This window comes from Sus scrofa, chromosome 5 (genome assembly GCF_000003025.6).
Source record: "Sus scrofa isolate TJ Tabasco breed Duroc chromosome 5, Sscrofa11.1, whole genome shotgun sequence".
NCBI classification, from domain to species: domain Eukaryota; kingdom Metazoa; phylum Chordata; class Mammalia; order Artiodactyla; family Suidae; genus Sus; species Sus scrofa.
In genome coordinates, this window is record NC_010447.5 from 7859095 (window position 1) to 7879548 (window position 20454).

At 40.1% G+C, this 20454-nt stretch overlaps 1 protein-coding gene across 4 annotated transcripts in view; it reads left to right on the forward strand.

The window, feature by feature from the left end:
• MKL1 (megakaryoblastic leukemia (translocation) 1) overlaps positions 1–20454 on the forward strand; it is a 224578-nt gene that overhangs the window by 107745 nt on the left and 96379 nt on the right. The window contains exon 1 of one of the 4 annotated variants that reach the window (XM_021092838.1): positions 12211–15528. The exons of the other annotated variants lie outside the window; for them this stretch is intronic. Within the exon in view, the coding sequence (XP_020948497.1) occupies positions 15483–15528 (46 nt within the window). The 5' untranslated portion in view covers positions 12211–15482. Of the gene's footprint in view, positions 1–12210; positions 15529–20454 lie in introns of those variants that run through there. 4 annotated transcript variants of the gene reach the window in all.

Here is a 20454-nt window from a genome sequence, read left to right on the forward strand (position 1 = left end):
CAGTAAACACCTTGGTGCAGGTGATTGTAGGACAAGCTCCCAGAAGCAGATGAAAAGATAAGGACATAAAGAACACTTTGTCCTTCTGATTGCAAAAGTAGCATGTTTGGGTATGAAGTTTTCTATTTATTTATTTTTTTTATTTTGTTTTTTTAGGGCCATACTCGCAGCATATGGAGGTTCCCAGGCTAGGGGTTGAATCAGAGCTGTAGCTGCTGGCCTACACCACAGCCACAGCAACACCAGATCTGAGCTGCATCTGTGACCTATACCACAGCTCACGTCAACGCTGGATCCTTAACCCTCTCAGCGAGGCCAGGGATCAAACTTGCAACCTCATGGTTCCTAGTTGGATTTGTTTCTGCTGTGCATGACAGGAATACCGGAAGTTTTTAATTTTTAAAAATCATTATTTCCAAATTGTCCTCCAGAAAGATTATAATATGCTATTTTTGGAAGTAATTTTTTGCTCCATCTCCTTTCTGTCTCCTCTGTGTTTCCTCCCAGCCATCAGTCACCAATTTTTGTAGATTCTGCAATGCTTGTATCTACTGAATTCATCCTTTTCTTGCCATCTTACAGCTGCCACTTAGTTCAGATTCTTAGTAATGTCATACATGGATTTCTGCTAGGATGGCCTTCTAACTGGTCTCTCTTTGTTTCTAATCTTGTCCCTCTGTCCACTGGGATGACTGAGGTTGCTGCTCTCCTGCTTGAAATCAATTAGTGGTTCCCCATTTCCTCCCCTTAGACTCTACATCTTGGCAAACCTTCAGAGCCAGCTCTGCCCTGCCCCTTATCTCTCAGAAAAAGATTTGGAATTTCCCATAAGAGATACACTTTCACATCTCAGTTCCACTTCATGTCCCCCTTTTTCCCTTTTTTCTTTTTGGCTGTACCCATAACATGTAGAAGTTTCCAGGACGGGGATTGAACCCACATCACAGCAACCTGAGCCACTGCAGTGACAATGCTGGATCCTTAACCCACTGCACCGCAGGGGAATTCTCAGGTCCTGTTTCTTGTTCCTGGAATGACCTTGCTTCTCCTCTTCTGGGTAACATTTCTGTGTAGTCAAGAAGCAGAGGTAGGTGCTGCTTCTTGTAGTACTTCTTCCTCAGATTCCAACTTAGGTTAGGGGTTTATAATGATCACATTTGACTAGATGAGAAGCTTTGTGAAATCAGGGATTGTGTCTGTCTTATTTATTGTGGTATCGTTAGTGCTGAGCCAAAAACTTTAGTGTGCTAATGAATCAGCAAGGGTGCTTGTTAAATGCAGATTCTGATTCTGTAGATCTGGTGAGGCCTGAGATTCTGCATCTCTAACCAGCATCTAGGTGATTGCTGGTGCTGTTGGTCTGAGGTCAGCATTTTGATAGCAAGATCTTAAGAGTATAGTGTTTGATAAATGTTTGTTGAATGTATGTGCAAATGAATGAATGGTGAAAGAACTATTAATTCACTGAAACATTTATTTCTTACATTTAGGCAATTAAGAAAAGAGTGATCATTGACTCTTTCTGGACAGAAAAGAAAAAACTTGAAAAGAAAAAAATTAAACAATTCATGGTTTAGATTATTTGAAACTAAGACTTTCTGTGTCCATCTCTGTATAGGTGAAGTATTTTGTGGAGTAATTCTTTTATTCTCTTAATTAGTGGTAAAACATTTAGACCAGAAGTTTTAAGTAACTTTTTTTTTAAAGTTGAAGATCTCTGTACATTAGAGATTTTATTTATAAGTCCAGTGTGTAAAACAGCTGCTCTGGTTGAATGAAATCTGAATGGAGACTCCAGAACCCCCCTTACTTGGCATCCTGCCTCTTAGGCTGCTCTCGAAAGAGCACAAGTTGAAAACTTCTGATTTAGATCATCTATCTTAGTTGGAGCTGTGTTTGAGCCAACCTCTATGGTTGCTAGAATGGTTTCCTAACTGCCAGGAGCCCTCATTAATTGTGCGCATGCTTCTAAGAGAATATGGATACTTGAAACTAACAGACAAATGGAACGGTGTGTACAACATAATGATCACATTTTGATAGGAGAAAATAAACCCCCAGATTGAAATTGTATTCAATATTGGAAAGGCAACCGTGGTGAAATACTGGTATTAGAACAACGCTGAAGGGGAGGACAGTGACTTAACAAAGAAATAATCTATAAAGGAGTTCCCATGGTGGCACAGGGGAAGCGATCCAACTAGGAACGATGAGGTTGTGGGTTTGATCCCTGGCCTCGCTCAGTGGGTTAACGATCCAGCGTTGCCATGAGCTGTGGTGTAGGTTGCAGATGTGGCTTGGATCTGGCGTGGCTGTGGTGTAGGTCAGCAGCTGTAGCTCCGATTAGACCCCTAGCCTGAGAGCCTCCACATGCTGTGAGTGCGGCCCTAAGAAGCAAAAAAAAAATTGTATAAGAAGTTTGATGCTTACAGAAAAATACCTTATATGGTGGAATGTATGTCAATGGCCAGAAATATTAATTGCTTAGCAGAAATCCTTAAAATAGCTGTCAAAATCAGATTCTGTTATAAGGAGAAAATGGAAATTATTGGTAAAGAAAACTAGGAAGCTGTGTCCCTGGTGAAACTTCATACTGTCTTCTTTTTTTTATTCCATCCAGCAGCCATCAGGTGAATGTCTAGACAGGGGCAGTACTGTTAGTATCTAGTTGCAGTGCTTTCCTGCCCATAATTGGCTTTTCTCTTTGTGCACCTGAATGGTGCTTCTTTCTGTCACAAAAAGAAGGCTGTATGTACTGCTGAAAAAAAAAAAAAATTCATCATTATCGTTTACACTGGGTATGCTTTGTATGCTTAATTTGTAGGAAAGTAAAGGTAAGAGAGAAATGGAAAATCCTTTTTTTACATATATAATGATTTTTATTTTTTCCTTTATAGCTGGTTTACAGTGTTCTGTCAATTTTCTACTGTACAGCATGGCGACCCAGTTACACATACATGTGTGCATTATTCTTTTTCCTCACATTAGAGGATTATGAAATTGGAAGGTTTGGCGTTCTAGAACTAAATGAATTCTAGGGTTAGAGGAAGTGCTTTTTCATGAGTGGTATATGGTGTGTTGAAAAGGTGGAGTGATTGACTTCTCAGATCTCTTTCATTTCGAAGCATATCTTATGGAAATTCATTGACTTAGCAAAGGTCCTTACAGGGCAGCAAGCAGTGAAAGTCCTGATGTCTGTTTCCCAAACGGAAAAAGTTGAAACCCTATTGAGAGGAAATGCTTTTGGTTAACCCAGCCTTTATTGGCTTAATCGGAAAAAATTGGAAGGGACGTTTCAAAGTGTATGTTAAAATATTACTTCGCTGTTTTCTTCTAGGCTAAGCACTTAGGTCTGAAAGACAGAATTGATATACCTGCGGGTCCTGTCCAGCCTGGGCTTGGAGAAGCCTGGAAAAACCTCTCTAATGATCTAACCCCATCTCCTTTGGCTTCAGCTGCAGGAGTTCTGGCACATATTGAATGAATGTGTCATAATGGAAAATTTAAGTTTTACTTTGCTTCTTCCTTTAATGGCGCAGTGCTCTTTTGGCTGTCTTTTCTCTACATATCCACCCCTTCTTTATACTGACTGATAAAAATCTTTCAAGAATGAATGAGTTTCAGAACTGGCTGAGACTGCGTAAGGCCTATTTCCAGGAGCCTCTAGGATAGGAACTGAAATACCATTTGCTCCTTTTTTGCATTGCAAATATATTGCATTTCAGTTACCTTATAGGCTTTTGTGGGCAAGCCTGGGAATTTTGCCATAGTTCATATTTCATGGCTTTTGTGTGAAAGTACATTCCATATTCCAAATGATCAAATTACAAATGAGCTTTTGGAATATAACCCATTTATAAGTTGGGGACTTGTCTCTATCCTAAGAGGTATGCCTGTTGAAGTTTGGGGATTACGGATTTAAGACACAGTGAATAGTGATTACTTGGGATGCATTATTCAGAAGGCATTACATAGATAAATGAATGGATGACAAGCTTATAAATGTTTCTAAGAGAAAGCTGGCATTTTGGGGGTTATACTCGTGACCTTTTATCCTTGATTTAAAAAATTTTATTTCAGGACAGTCATTTGTACCTTCCTACGATTCTGTTACTGTTCACTGATGTGACCAGTATGGAAATTATTATTCAGATATTTTTATAAAGTGCATACAGTAAATGAGACACTGAGAAAGGTGTAAAGAAAAATAAGTTGGACCACAGCTACTGGTTTTGCCTATAAACTAAATTTGGGGCTAGTCATCTACTCTAACTACGGGGGATAGTTTTTAGGGTTGAATACCAGGTAAATTTTTTGGAAATGGTGAGATTTACCTTCCCTTTTTCCTGCTTGGTCCCCCAGCAACCCCCCCCCATAGCTATCCTTCACTTGTGTTCTAGTTAACACATCCATGCTTGGTTATTAAAGCTGATGAGAACTTTGGATGACTTGAATTTTTTGCATTTTGCTTTCTTATTATTGAGAAAGAGCCTTTTCCCAACCCATCCAGGACTGAGTAAATAAAGACTTGAAATGTCACCTACAAGAAATTACTTTTGTCTACACTTGTAGGAACTTTTATTTCTGAATCACAGATTGTTCATGATCCAGCAGATATGAATATAGAGAACAATGGGACAGAACATTTGAAATTAGATCTGCACAGCTGAAAGAGCTTCTTATACTAATCACCCCCCTTGGTATTAGATTAGCGAGAGATATTTTACTATTCATGACTTTTTCTTTTTGTGTGTGTGGGAGGAGGCAGATAATAACATATACGTGGAAAATACATAAATCCTGATAGTTTACATAAAGCAAAGAGCTGTGTAACCACCTCTCAGCTCAACAGCGGCTCATTGTGAGCCCCAAGGAACCTTCCATATGCTCCTTTCTGATCACAGCACCATCTCTTCCTAGGAGTAACCATTATTATGACTTACCGCAAATCATTTGCTTTAACTACTATGTATTTATTTCTAAACAATCTGTTTTAGGCAAAGTTTATGTGAGTGGAATAATTCTGTATTCTTCTTAATGCCCAGTGTATGTGCTGTTCATTTATATGTATGGCTTTAGTTTAAAAAAAAAATCCGGTTGGGGATCTAGCGTTGCTGTGGCTGTGGTGTAGTCTGGCAGCTGTAGCTCTGATTAGACCCTTAGCCTGGCAACCTCCATGTGCTATGGGTGCAGCCCTAAAAAGCAAAAAAAAAAAAAAAAAAAAAAAAAAAAATCCATTCTTCTGGTGAACATTTGGATTGTTTCCAGGGTTAGGCTATAACTGTTGTTGCGAATGTTTTTTGTGCATCCTGGTGCATGAGTGTGTGTATGTACACACACACACACACACACGCACACATACATACGTACATACATAGGACTGGAAGTTCCTATAATATATAGTAACATAAAATTACTAGGTAATACTAAAAACTCTGTTCCAAAGTGGATTTTCCAGTTTATACATCCCCCAGCAGTATATGAAAGTTCCCACTGCTCCATATGCATGCCAACAGTTGTATTTGTTAGATTTTTAATACTTAGTGCTCTGCTGGTTATGTGAAGATATCTTATGATGTTCTTGATTTTCATTTTATTGGGGTTTTTTTGTTTGTTTGTTTGTTTGTCTTTTTAGGGCCGTACCCGCGGCATCTGGCTAGGGGTCTAACCAGAGCTGCAGCTGTCGGCCTACACCACAGCCACAGCAACACAGGATCCGAGTCAAGTCTGTGACCTACACCACAGCTCATGGCAATGCCAGATCCTTAACCCACTGAGTGAGGCCAGGGATTGAACCCACAACCTCATGGTTCCTAATTGAATCTGTTAACCACTGAGCCAAGACGGGAACTCCCTCATTTTATTGTTTTCTAATGAGATTAAATATCTCTTCTTATATGTATTGACCATTTGTGTTTCTTTTGTGAAATACCTGGTGACATTTTTTTGTCTTTTTTTCCCTACCATATTGTTGTTTTTCTTATTAACTACTAGGAGTTCTTTGATATATTCTGAATGCTAATTGGTTGTTGCTTACATGTGTTACAGATATCTTCTCCCACTCTATGATTTAACTTTATCATTCTCTTTATGGTATCTTTTAATTAAGAATTTCTAAGTTTAAAGTAATTGATTTATGAGTTTTATAGTTACCTTTGTATTTTAATTTTTTTGCATGGGAATAATGTAAGGCCCAACTTAATTATTTTCCAAATGAGTTCTTATTTATTGAAGATAATCTTTTCCACTGATCAGCAGAGCTGCCTGTTTTGCATATCAAGGAGTTACCCACGTTTGAATGTCTTTCTGAACTCATTGTTTCCATTGGTCTGTCTGTCTGTGCTTTTGCACTGCATCTCAGTCTTCATTATGATACCTGTACTTGGTCCTTTTAAATGGGAACAGTCAGTCCTCCCATCTCTTCCCAAGTGTCTCTTTCTTGGCTTATTCTTGGCCCTTTGCATTTCCACATGAATTTTAAAGTCATTGTGGAATTTTGATTGGAATTGCATTAAATCTATAAAGTAGTTTGGAGAGAAGGAACATCTTTTGAATATTGTACCACGAATGTGGTATTTTTCTCCTTTTATGTAGTTTTTTTTTTTTTTTTTTTTTGCTATTTCTTGGGCTGCTCCTGCGGCATATGGAGGTTCCCAGGCTAGGGGTCGAATCGGAGCTGTAGCCACCGGCCTATGCCAGAGCCACAGCAACACGGGATCCGAGCCGCGTCTGTGACCTACACCACAGCTCACGGCAACGCCATATCCTTAACCCACTGAACAAGGGCAGGGATGGAACCCGCAACCTCATGGTTCCTAGTCGGATTCGTTAACCACTGCGCCACGACGGGAACTCCTATGTAGATTTTCTTAATGTCCCAATGAAGTTTTATAATTTTCTGTGTGGTGGTTTTTACACATATTTCGTTGGATTTATTTTTAGAGATTTCGTACATTTTGATGCTATTGTGGTATCTTTAAATTTTCTTTCATTTTCTAACTTGTTGTTGGTCCCAAATATTCTCTGGAAGAAATAACAGATACAGTTTATAATTGTCTGTTATGTGCTATGCTGGGTGGGATGGGAAGAATTATGTAAAGAGAAGTAAACGGGAGAGAATGTGAGTGAAAAGGACACACTCCTTTTCCTTTCAGAGGTTTTCTTCTCCTTTGTGTAAAACTTAGGAAGTACTCATTTGTTTTCCACAAGTGTAGCCAGTGGAAGCAAGGGCAGATAATGTATTTTTTTCTTGCAAGGGTACACTGTATCCTTTCATGCTTTGGTGTTGCACAGGCAGCACCAATTAACTGCTGGGAGAAGTAAAGATTTTGAGTGGGCAGTTTCTGATGCAAATTACATTATTTTCTTGGGGAAGGGGGAAAGGGTTTGTTACTTATGTTCCTCAGGAAGCCTGGATGTCAAGGATTTTCTTGATTAGGTCTTCAAGCCAATGTGAAAATGCCCAAATCTTAAGCATGTCATTTCATTGAGTTATTCTGTTTATAATGTGATTTAGAGAATTTCATAACCTATTTCATTTTAGTACTTAGAGATAATCAATTTCCCATTCTCATGTATGCATCAAATGTGCTAGTTCCTGGAGAACAGATAACCAGCGAGAATCTCCGTCTTAATCACACACACACAAATATACATCCCCTGTCTCCTGGAGAAAATTCCTATTAGCGCATGGTTCATTTCCCTCCAGTCTTCTTTCCAAATGTATGTTTCAAAAATAACTGAGCTAATAATATAGAGTGTCCTGCTTTTTTTCACTTAGATTGTAGCTTAAGATTTTTCAGTCATTGAAACATTTTGAATGTGTGTAAAACTTCCATTCTGTGCGGTCATTTATTTAATTGCCCCACTGATTGGACATGTGAATCATTTTCTGTTTTTCACACTTATGCTAATATTTGGATGAAATTTTTTTTTCTTATTTTTTTAGGGCTGCACCCACAGCCTGGAGGTTCCCAGGCTAGGGGTCGAATCGGAACTGTATCTGCTGGCCTGTGCCACAGCCACAGCAATGCCAGATCCAAACCAAGTCTGTGACCTACACCACCGTTCACAGCAGTGCCGGATCCTTAACCCACTGAGCGAGGCCAGGGATCAGACCTGTGTCCTCATGGATACTAGTCAGTTTCGTTTCTGCTGAGCCATGGCAGGAACTCCTGGATGAAATTTTAAAGTCTTTTCTGCATTTTAGATTATTTTCTTAGAAGTGAAAATATTGGCTTAAAGAATTTGTCCATTTTATTGTTGAAAAAAATTTATTCTGTGCCTGTGAACACCATTTGTATAGTAAGTATTGGAGAGGCAGGAACAAGACATAAGAGATTCTCATTGTCAAGGAGTTTATGGTTAGTATAAGAGAGGAAGATCAAACAGTTATACAAACCAATCCATAGTAACATGTTTTGGTAAGTGCTTAGGGGGAACAAAGTACAAAATGTTATATAGAATAGCAGATCTAATCAGGATGGTTCTAGTTTGGGTGGGGGGTGGAGGAGGGCATTGGTCAGTAAAGGCCTTTTTGAGGAAATGACAATTAGACTGAGAGGCAAAGTACAAGCAGTGGTTGGCCAAACAAAGGAAAGAGGGCACAGCCTGGAGGTGGGGTGGAGTGTTGAAAGGGGGACTAGGACAGTTCAGGGTTAACTAGGGAGAACTTGGCACTGAAGAACTGAAAGGGGAGTTCCCGTCGTGGCACAGTGGTTAACGAATCCGACTAGGAACCATGAGGTTGCGGGTTCGGTCCCTGCTCTCGCTCAGTGGGTTAACGATCCGGCGTTGCCGTGAGCTGTGGTGTAGGGTGCAGACGCGGCTTGGATCCCGCGTTACTGTGGCTCTGGCGTAGGCCGGTGGCTACAGCTCTGATTCAACCCCTAGCCTGGGAACCTCCATATGCCGCGGGAGTGGCCCAAGAAATAGCAACAACAACAACAACAAAGACAAAAGACAAAAAAAAAAAAAAAAAAAAAAAACCTGAAAGAACACCACTCAGTGGCGAGAGAGACAGTGATGTGAAACCCTTTGTAGGTCTTGTTAACAGTTGAAGTTCTGGAGAAATGCGTTGTCCCCATTCTGTCCCCAAGTGGCCTACCAGTTTACACTTCCGTCAGCCCTGTTAAGAGTGCCCGGTTCACTTAGGAGCACTGATAGCCTTATTTGTAAAAGATGTTTGCATTAGTTGAAGTGTTTTCATTTCAGTTTGTGTTTCGTTGATAGTTAGTGAGGAATAGTCTTTCTCCAAGTGTTTATAGTTGTTTCATCATTTCTGACCATTCAGCTCATTTCCTTTCTCACTAAAACGTAATTTTTTAAGGTTCTTCCACAAGTACTCCAGTAACAGACTGGGAACTACTTGTCAGGAATTTATAGAAGAGTTTCTTACATGTCTGTCTCTCCTCTCTGGATAAGGGTCTGGATTAGGTCAAGATTGGGTTTCTTTTGGCTGTGTTACTTTATGATTCATGACTGTACAGATCTGTGGAGTTGGGAATTCTAAAAGAAACTGTTAAACTCTGGTGACTTTTTTTAAAAGACCCAGCTCACATCATCCTTCCCCTGAGAAGCAATCCAAATTTCTCATAACTTGAACTAATTGCTGCTGCTTTTACATTTGCTTATCTTGTTGTTTGTATTCTTATTTAGCACATTACTTTTTCTTTTTTAATTGTTGGTTAGAGATTTTCTACTCTACTCCATCATGAGACACTTGAGGGCAGAGGCATTGGCAGTCTGATTCATCCTTGTCTTTGTGCGTACACTGACGTTGGCACTGCATAATGACACTATTTCAGACGTATTGTATGGGTGAGTTGGCTGTTTATATTTATGGCTGTCATGGTCCTTAACACTTACTCTGTTTTGAAAAGTTAGCTGCACCTGTAGCCTCCATCTGTCCTGAGGCTGAGGAATAGCATACCTATGATAATGTGTGAGCTTCCCAGGTTTGCAGGTCTTGACTGGGTTTTTCATCGGTAGTAGTTGTGGTCACAAGAAGTGGAAGCTGCCCAGGACCTGTAGCAACTTGCCTGGGTACTGGGTTTTGTTATCTTTTGGATGTTTTCACTTTGCCCAACACCAGGTGTCTGGGCGAGAGACTTACCTGGTTGAAGCCTGTGAAATTTCAGTGATGATTAGATCTTTGTAAAGCTGAACCTCAGTAAATACTCTTGCATGCCCTTATGAGAACCTGAATCAGAAATGGACATGGGAGCAAGATTACATTTCTGTGTTCTGAATCCTACCGAGATGACAAAAAAGCATTCTTAATTTTGTTTATACCTGTCTGTACTATATTCCATCGTAGGAGTTGATATCAGTTGTTAGTGAAGTTAACAGCTTTCTGTGATTAAAGGATTGCTTATTTTGTTAGGTGAGCCAGGCTCTCTGGTCCTCTGGTTTCTCCTGCTCATCTCCTACAATTTGGGAATTTTCATTGTCATTAGCACTTAATATTGCTGAGACTGTGGAGGTCCTTATTTATGTTAACGCTATACCTCAGTACTGTGGATAATTTTAGTCTTCCTTGTGTAGTTTTCTAAATAATAACACATTCAGCATGTGTTCGAAAGAAAATTGTAGTGGACTACCTGCCTTTCCTTGGTAGTTAGGGATTCTTTTGTTATGAACTTCCCCGTGCTGTTAGAATTTTCTGAGATAAATAGGGCTCTTCATTCCATTTGGTATACATTCATGAATGCTGTCACAGGTCAGGCACTGTGCAAGCTCTGCTAATAAGGAGGCGTTAGACCATCTGGTAAAGAGCAGTAATAGAAGTGGGCACAGGTTCTGGGGGAGCATGAGCGAAAGGTATTTAGCATCTCCATGGAGGGTGTGATCAGGGAGGCTTTCTGGAGAAGGCAGCACTTAGGTTTTGAAGGACAAATAAGAGTCCAGGATGTAACAAGGATGTTTTTTAATGGAGGCAATGTTGGTGTGAGAAGGAGCACAGTTAAGCTATTGCTGGAGTTCCCTGGTGGCTCAGCGAGTTAAGGATCTGGCATTGTCACCGCTGTGGCCCTGGTCACATCTGTGGTGCATGTTTGATCCCTGGCCCAGGAACTGCCGCAGGTGTGGAAAAAAAAAAAAAAAAAAAAAAAAAGGCTATTGCCGAAGTACACACTACTACCTATGAAATATTGTGGTGAAAATCTTGAACCCCGGAGTTCCCGTCATGGCGCAGTGGTTAACGAATCCGACTAGGAACCATGAGGTTGCGGGTTCGGTCCTTGCCCTTGCTCAGTGGGTTAACGATCCGGCGTTGCCGTGAGCTGTGGTGTAGGTTGCAGACACGGCTCGGATCCCTCGTTGCCGTGGCTCTGGCGTAGGCCGGTGGCTACAGCTCCGATTCAACCCCTAGCCTGGGAACCTCCATATGCCGCGGGAGCAGCCCAAGAAATAGCAACAACAACAACAACAAAAGGCAAAAGACAAAAAAAAAAACAAAAATCTTGAACCTGGATTGGATCATGATTCTCTAACTCTCCCAATTTACTGTAAATATAGGGGATAGAGCAACATGTTAAATGGCACAGTTAGCAAAATCCAAAATGTCGGAAAGCAATCTGGTATTTCCAGCAAATAAAAAAGAAAAGAGGAAGTAAGAATCTGTAGATTAAATGAGATTTAAGAGACATCAGTGAAATACATGTGTTGTCTCTCTTGGACTCTGATTTGAATAAATCAACTCTAAAAAATTTATGAGGCAGGGAGCATTTGAACATCTGCTGGATAGTTAATGATATTGAGGAATTTTTAAAAAATTTCGGCGTGATAATGATTTTGTAATTATGTTAAGAAAATAGTTCTTAGGAGTTCCACTGTGGCACAGAGGAAACGAATCCGACCAGTATCCATGAGAATTTGGGTTCAATCCTTGGCCTTGCTCAGTGGGTTAAGGATCTGGCATTGCTGTGAGCTGTGGTGTAGGTTGCAGATGCGACTCGGATGCTGCGTGGCTGTGGTGTAGGCCAGCAGCTGTAACTCTGATTTGACCCCTAGCCTGGAAACTTTCGTAAGCCAAGAGTGCGGCCCCAAAAAGCAAAAGCAAAAGAAAAGAAAAGTTCTTATCTTCTAGATATACAGACTAGGAGTTCCTGCTGTGGCTCAGTAGGTTAAGGACCTGATGTCTCTATGAGGCTGTGGGTTCAATCCCTGGCCTTGATCAGTGGGTTAAGGATCTGGCATTGCTGTGACTATGCTCAGCTGCATCTCTGGTTCAACCCCTAGCATGGGAACTTCCATATACTGCAGATGCGGCTATGAAAAATAAATAAAATAAAGTAAAGTAGATATACAGACTAAAGATGAAATTAGGTGATGCCCGGATTTGCTTGAGTGATCTGGTATTGGCTGGATGCTAGGAGGAACCAGGCGTGTATTGATAAATTTTGAAGCTAAGTGATAGAGGACACAAGCTGCTTATTATGCCATTCTTTCTACCTTCATGTGTGTTCGAACTTTTCTATAATGTTTTTACAAAGCTGTGACTGTACTCCAGGGAAGAAATATTAGGGACCTAAAATAAAGCACTAGCTGTAGGGATGGAGAAAAAATGATGGATTTGAGGAATAAGTTATAAAAATAATTAGTTATACTTAGATGTTTGGGGCAGGAGGAAGGGGAGTCTAAGTTTGTGGTTTAGATTTGAGTACTGTTACCTAAGATAGGGTAGATGGTTCCACTGTGTCTTGAGTTGGTGCAGAGCAGTGATACTGGAAGTTTGCTTTTGTACTTCCTGAGTTTAGGATGGTCAAGCCAGCTAGAGGTACATAGTTGGTAGCTTACTAGTGAAGACAGAGCTAGATATGCTTCACTATGTCGGTGGTAGTTAGCCTTAAGAAAGGATGAGGTTGCCCAGGGACGCTATTATGGTAAGAGGAAAGAAAAGGGGTGTCCCTGAGAGAGGCAGAGAGAGGGGAGCCATTTAAATTCTGAGAGAAAAGGTCAGAAAGGTAGGAAGGTAGGATTTTTTTTAAGGAAATCAAGAAATAGGAAGCTTTAAGAAGAGTAGGGAAACCATGACACATCCAGCAGGAAGGTCAAATGGGACTTGTCTGGTTCCTCTTGATTATGAACATTAGAGGCCTTTCAAGAGCCAGTGGGGAGGCTAGGAAAGCTTTATGAATAAACCTTATTGATATCCTGCAGTTATTAAATCCCTTTGGAGTGGATTAATAGAGACTGGAGATCATATTAAATTTGCATCAATTAGCTAGAGAGTTACGATTAAAAGCAAAAGTGCTTTTAGTTCTCTTCCTGGGAAATTTCGCTAACTTGCACAAAAATTAGTGAAATTGAAGTTGCCATAGGAGTTCAAACTTTTCGAATCGTGAAACCTGTTTTAAATCCAGTTTTCATGGTGAGTGATGTACTGATACTCCTCAGGGTAATTGAAAAATCTTAGCAGTCGGCAAAGATGAGTTGCGTATTTCTTTTTGTTTTGAAGATTAATTTTTTTTATTTCCGTCTTTAAAATTGTTTTTCTTTACTTTACCTCCTTTTATCCCCAAATGCAGATAAGACAATGGGTATGGAATTGCTGTGAAAAAGCTAACAAATAGTTGAAAGGTGATGTGTTGTTACTACCACCACATGCCTGTCAGCACCATTTCTCTGTAGGACTGGAATACTGACAGCTATAGTATTCTACGCATCCTCTACAGCAAAGAGAAAAGTTTTGGCAGGAGGGAAACAGCCCTCTGCCCTTCCTACCGTCTTCTTTGCAGGAATCTTCCAATTTGTATTATTTTCCTATAAGGACAGAACCGTGAGAGCTTGTTTCATTTGGAAAACCCTCACACAGCAAATTGTACAGCCCACGTGTGGACAAAAGAATGACTCAAGCTTTTAGGGATGCTTTTCCTTGGTTGGTAACCTCTGACCAGATGATCATAAGATAGTTTCAGAGCTTGGTTGTGAGAAGGGGCCAGTGAGAAGGCTTCCATCTTTCCAGAGCAGCATTTAGCCCACACTGGCTGCCACTCTGTTGCCTGTTGAGTCATTCCCACAGTTCTATATAGAGCTTTTCTGGCTTTTCTTCTAAACATGATGTTCCTGGAGTGAGAAAGAAAGGAAGTTTTTCTCTCCTCCACAGGTTCTCCCCCACCCTGAATCTGCATCGCTTTCCCTTTTCGAATAACAGAATATTGCCCTCAGTCGTTCTGAGACTGTTTTCTCTTTTAAGGCCTCTTAGCACTTTCATTTATCATTCGTTTGACTATGTAAGCATTAAGGCATTTGCTCGGCTGAGTTTGCCCAGTAGGCTTTCAAGATACGGCTGCTGCTTAACCAGAAAAACTGAGGAATTCTAGTTAAACATACCAAAAATGGATCTCTAGTTTTCAGCTATTTAGAAATCAGTCAAATATGCTAAAAGGCATCTTAATGTCCTTATTATGAATATCAGTAAAAGGTACTGTGAAGGGAACGAATGAGCTTTTAATTTTGGATAAGTGAAAATTGCTGTAATTTGAAAGACTTTGTTGTTTTTTTGCAATGAAAGGTAAAATGCCCATATTTGCTTTTATTTGGAAGATCCTGCTCTGTGCTAGTGGAAAAAGAATTGAAGTTTCTTTGTAAGGAAAGGGAAATTCATATATATATATTGTAACTGTCGTCTTATGTGTTCTAAACATCCAGCAAGATCAGAAAGCATTTTGGAAAAGTCAAATAGCATCGGTGAGCTGTCTGTTCACAGATCCAGTGGCATAAGTAAGGAGCTCTCTTGGGGGGTTGGCAGATCTGAAAGACAGATTATAGCTCTGGAATGTATTCAGATGACTTTTTGAAACAGATATTTTAATTGGAATGGGGGTGGAGAAATATTTGCGCGTCTGTAGTTAAATGTTCAACTTCCTTAGCCTGTTATCTATAAATATCACAGATGAAAAAGCCGTTGGAACTCTTTCTTAAAAAACTTACTCCCCATACGTTTTTCTTTGTATGTAGGTGTTCATGTGAGCCTAAGTCCCACCCTGCCTCCCATTCCTGGGTCAGCTGATAGGGCTGGGTCTTCCACAAGATTGAGTTCTTCGGCTTGTGTTTAATCTATTGCTCTGAACTGCATTAGCAGCAGTGTTCAACAAAACCTCATCTTCTCTTGAAAAGAGGGAAAAAAAAGCAGTTTGTTTTCTGCAGGTCTCTTTCTGTACGTCTCTCCCCTCCCCCCAGAGACTAGCAAGGGGAGGAGCTCACTCACTGTTCTAACCACACTTCATATGTCTTAACTTGAGTGCTTTTTGGTTTCCTGTCGGCAGTAATTCAACTCTGTGCCATCTTAACTTGCCTGAAGGGTGGATAAATTGGTAACTGCACTCAGAAGGGGAGTGAGTTCTCACAGTCTGATTTGAGCACAAGGCATGAGACTGAATTTATGAAAGCTTCGGTAGCCTCTGAAGACAACATCTTTCTTCTGTGACTTTGAATTTTTCATTATATTTGTGGGCTGTTGTTTCTGAGAAGAATCTGTCATGACGCTACTGGAACCTGAGATGTTAATGATGGCTGTACAGTCCGGTAATTTCCATATTTCCTGCAAATCCTATTTGCCATATAAGCTTTTTGAAAAACGTTGGGCATATTTGTACTAGGATTGGATGGAGATGGGGAGGAAGATAGAAGGAGGGTAAACATAAATTGTCTTCATTTTCAGATTTTTATTGTGAAAAATATTAATTTTTTTTCCTAATTGCAAATTCTAGATATTCAGGCTCAGCTTTGATTAGATGCTTACTGATCTTAAGACTGCTCTGTTAGGAGACATGTAAGAAAAAAATTGTTTGTCTTCTTTAATCAGCTATTTTGTTATTGTCCGTAGTGCTGCTTTTTATGAAATTAAATTGCTTTTGCTCTTCTATACGGTACTGTCTTTAGTCACCAGCCTACACTCTTTTTTTTTAAAATAACTCTTTGTGAAAACATCTCAAAAATTGTCCTTAGCTTTTTTTTCTCTCTGTTGTGGTAAACCTGCTGTATCACCTTTTGACTCTTTGGAAATGTTCTGTTCACACATAGGGTTGGGACTGTAAATTTTGGAGATGGGGAAATTTGAGCAAGGAGGTAGTCAACAGAAGGAATGCAGAATTTTTGAAATTCTGTCTCTTAAAAAACAATTTTCCCAATTTAGAAGTCTTTTAAAACATTTTTTAAAATTCCAGTTTGTTTTTAATGATTTCTGTTACTTTTAGTGTTCCTAAAGTTTTAAGTTAGATATCTAAAAATAGGGAATGTTCTTTTGTTATTTTTAGACTTCTGCTAAAATGTAATCTGTAGCATTTTCCTGTTTTAGAGAATATCTTGGAAGATTCATACAAGTGGCATTTGGCAACTTCTTCCCATCCACTGGCCTTCACTCAAAGGAAAATTAGACTGCTTGGTTCTGGCAGATACTGTCTCTGGCAGAATTAGTCTCACTGTTCTCCTCTGGGAATGCTTAGATAGTATGTTGAAAGACACAAGATATCCATCTGAAGACAGGATCAGATGCTCTCAGGTTGCACATTATAGACAGGGTATGGACAAAAAGGCAGGAGTGCTACTGTTCTGTTCTCTCTGGTTTTACAAATAAAACCATGATGAGTCATTTATTAGTCAAGTCTTTCTGTTCATATATCCTGTGCATTCCAGGTTGCCTTTCCTTTTCCTCCCACGGATCTGTTGAGCTTTGTGTTCTAAACAAGATAGTATGCTTATCTGAATGTTTCCCATCTGTCTTTGATGAAATAGTTCCCAGTTAAGCGAAGTCGGGTTTTTTTTCCCCCCCTGCTCTGTATTCTGGTTCTCTGCTTTCTGTGGGCAAGTGCATATTTATTTTGGGAATAGAAGTTAGTATTTGAACTCTTTCTTCCTTCTTTGATCATCTTGTTACTTCTAGATCATCTCAGCCCCTTAACTTTTCTTAATAAAGATTAAAAGATTGTTTGCTTTTCTCTAAGGGGGGATCTCACAGTTCCCAGTCAGATAAGGGAAAGGGACTGAAGGAACATCTTCTTGTCTTGCCTAAGAGCTGTTTTTCCTATGCCATATGTTGAGTAGAGCTAGCCACCCATCTGTTGGACCAACAACTTCATAAAACTTTCAGAGGATAATAGTATGTAAGACAAGGATGGATGACATTGACAAGGGTGTTGGATACAGGTAGAATAAAAGGTCTGCAGAGAATAGCATGTATGTGGACCTCTTTTGCATATGTTCACGAAGTAGAGAAACTGGGTATAGGAAGGAGTAATAGCAGACTGATTTCTCTAGAACTCGTGGTTCCTAAATGTTCAGAAACCATATTAATATGCGTTGTTTTATAAAATTGTTGCTATTTTCTTCGGAAGCTACAACCATCATACTGATTTGTAATAGTAAATGACAGGTATACCTATAATGGGAAATGAAAAAAAAACTCTTATGAAGCCTTACTTAAAAAAAAAAAAAACTACCATAATTTCTAAAAAATCAAGACATTTAGACTATCTATGCAGGCTGTAGGTTTTCCAGCAATACAATATTTGGATCTCCATGAATATATGCTTTATAAATGAAACTACTGTTTAATGAAATGTTTATAGTAATGAAACGTCTTTAGACAAGATTTAAGATGTAAGGTTTTTACCTTAAACTTTGGGATCCTGACTATTATAGCAAAGGGTACATTGTGTATTTGTAACAGTTTCCATTTAGTATTTGGGACTTGAAGATTTGGGTAAGGCCCTCTTGCATAAAAAGACTTTCATTCTCCTTACTGCTGGTAGTCTCTGTCTGACCCCTGAGATCCAGTTCAGATACTGCCTTTCTGTGAAACCTTTCTCGATGGAATCAGCCCTTCCTCTTCTCTGCTCCTGCGGCAGCATGTTTACAATGTAGACTAATTAGCATTTTTTCTTTTTTAAAAAATTTTCAGTTATATTTTTATTTATTTGTCTTTTTTATGGCCACACCTGTGGCACATGAAAATTCCCAGGTTAGGGTCCAATTGGAGCTGCAGCCACTGACCTACACCACAGCTCATGGCAACGACAGATCCTTAACTCACTGAGTGAGGCCAGGGATTGAACCCATGTCTTCGTGAATACAAGTTGGCTTTGTTATTGCTGAGCCACAATGGGAACTCCCTAATTATCATTTTTTCATGTCTTCCTGATTAGATTATTAGCTTCTCAAAGGCAGTATACTCATCTATATATTTGTTTCTGACATCGGGACATGGTAGACACATGTATATATATATTTTTTTAATGAATGAAGAAATCTGATTTGGCATACTTCCCCAAATAAATAGACATAAGCCTTTTAAATCAAGATTTTATGAAAGTATTTTAAGACCTGTTGTCCTATTAAGACAAGAATCTTTTAGCCATCATCCTGTATCTTAGCCAGGCCTTGCCCAAAACATGTGCTTTTGAAAGCATGGTTTTCTAAACCAAAGTTCTTCCACATCCCAGGATAGGGATGCAGAAGTGTGCCTGTCTATCTTCCTGTGGGGTGTACTGCTAAATCTAAGTGTTCCGATCAAGCCCCAATTAGAGGATTAAAGCACCTATCACCACTCTGGAAACCTATCTAGATCATTGTGATTAGAAAACTAATTATCTGAGACAGACATTTGGGATTTCTAAAGCTAAGACTAAGGGATTATTGGGGCACAGCTTTGACTCGGGTATATTTTAGAACAAGGGAATACTGAGGCTCAGCTCTTGACAGCTATTATGTAAGGCTTTGACCAGATGGGCCCTGTCCCTGCATCCGGCTGGTGCTGTCTTCTTACCAGTTTATAACTCTACAACAGTGGGTCATAGTGCCCTTGTGGAGGAGAGGATTGAAGCAGTTTCCTAGGTATGTTCTGGTCACCTGACAAACACCTGATCTTGATGATACCCAGTTAGGAAATCTGTTTTTTTCCGTCTCTCTTGTGTGCATATTTTTGCATACCCACCCACGCACGCACACATACTCTATCCACAGCACACCCTATACCCTCTCCCCACTCTTGTATGTGTAGACTATCTCTGGAAGGATCTACCTGTCTTTGCATAGTCTGTCTCCGGAAGGACTGTAGGAAACTGGTAACAGTGACTGGGTGACTGCTTCCCTGGAAGGGAGATGGAGAACTGGGGGTTGGGATGGAAGAGATGTTTTGTTCTCTTTCAAGTTTACTATGGGGTATTATGGAATACCCCGTAATCATGAAAGAACATAGAGTGCATATCACAGTGATATATAGGGTACACAAGCCCATGGACGTGTTGTCCAACCTGAAGTCCTCTCAGTACCTTCTTCAGTTTGTCCCTTAGAAAACTGATTTTCTTGGTTTCCTTTTAACTGTATATACCTTTTTAATTTTTATTTGTTTGTTTATTTATTTTGGTCTTTCTGCCTTTTCTAGGGCCCCACCTATGGCATATGGAGCTTCCTAGGCTAGGAGTGCAATTGGAGCTGCAGCCGCCAGCCTATGCCACAGCCACAGCAACGCGGGATCTGAGCTGCATCTTCGACCTACACCACAGCTCACAGCAACGCTGGATCTTTAACCCACTGAGGGAGGCCAGGGATCGGACCCGCAACCTCATTGTTCCTAGTTGGATTTGTTTCCCCTGCGCCAAGACAGGAACTCCTAGCAATAACTACCTTTTGGATCTACTAATACTCTAAATATTTGCGTGAGCTTTAAAAAATATACTTTGTTTGTATTTATAAAAAAAATTTTTTTTTGGCCATACCCTCGGCACATGGAAGTTCCTGGGCCAGGGATCAAATCTGAGCCATGGCCTCAACATACACCGAAGCCACAGCAATGCTGAATCCTTAATCCACTGCACCTGGTCGGGGATTGATCTCATACCTCAGCAGCAACCCGAGCCACCGCAGAAAAGTCAGATCCTTAACCCTCTATGCCACAGCCAGAATTCCTGTATTTAAGAAATTTTAGAGCTTAAAGGACACCTTAGTTATTTTCTTGTCCTCTCCTTTATCTAAGGTGAGGAAATTGGCCTGTTGAGGTTAATTTATTTCCTGACGTCACATAATTAATTAGTGGCAGAGGTGGAAGGAGTATACATTTCCTTGCTCCCATGACCCTGCTCTTCCTACTAGAACGTACTAGAAAGAAACCGTCAGAGACCTTTGATGTGTCTACCCCCTGCCCCTGGGAAGCGGAGTCAGATGCTTCAGGCCGCGTGCTTCCCCGGTGGACCTCCATCTTGCCCTGCCTCCTCTGGCCTGGGTGATGATCTCATACCTTGACGATGATCTCAGAAGACAGGTAGGCAGACAGACAGACGTTGTCATCAGTATTCTGGATTACATCTTACTGCCCTGTCTCTGACTCATTAATTTATCTGGGGTCCCCTTAGAGTTAGGACCTAGATCAAAGGAATTTGAATTCATCTGTCTGTCTCTTTTTTTCTCGCCTTTTGTTTCCTTTTGGATGAGGCAAGTCCTCAAGACCATGAACCA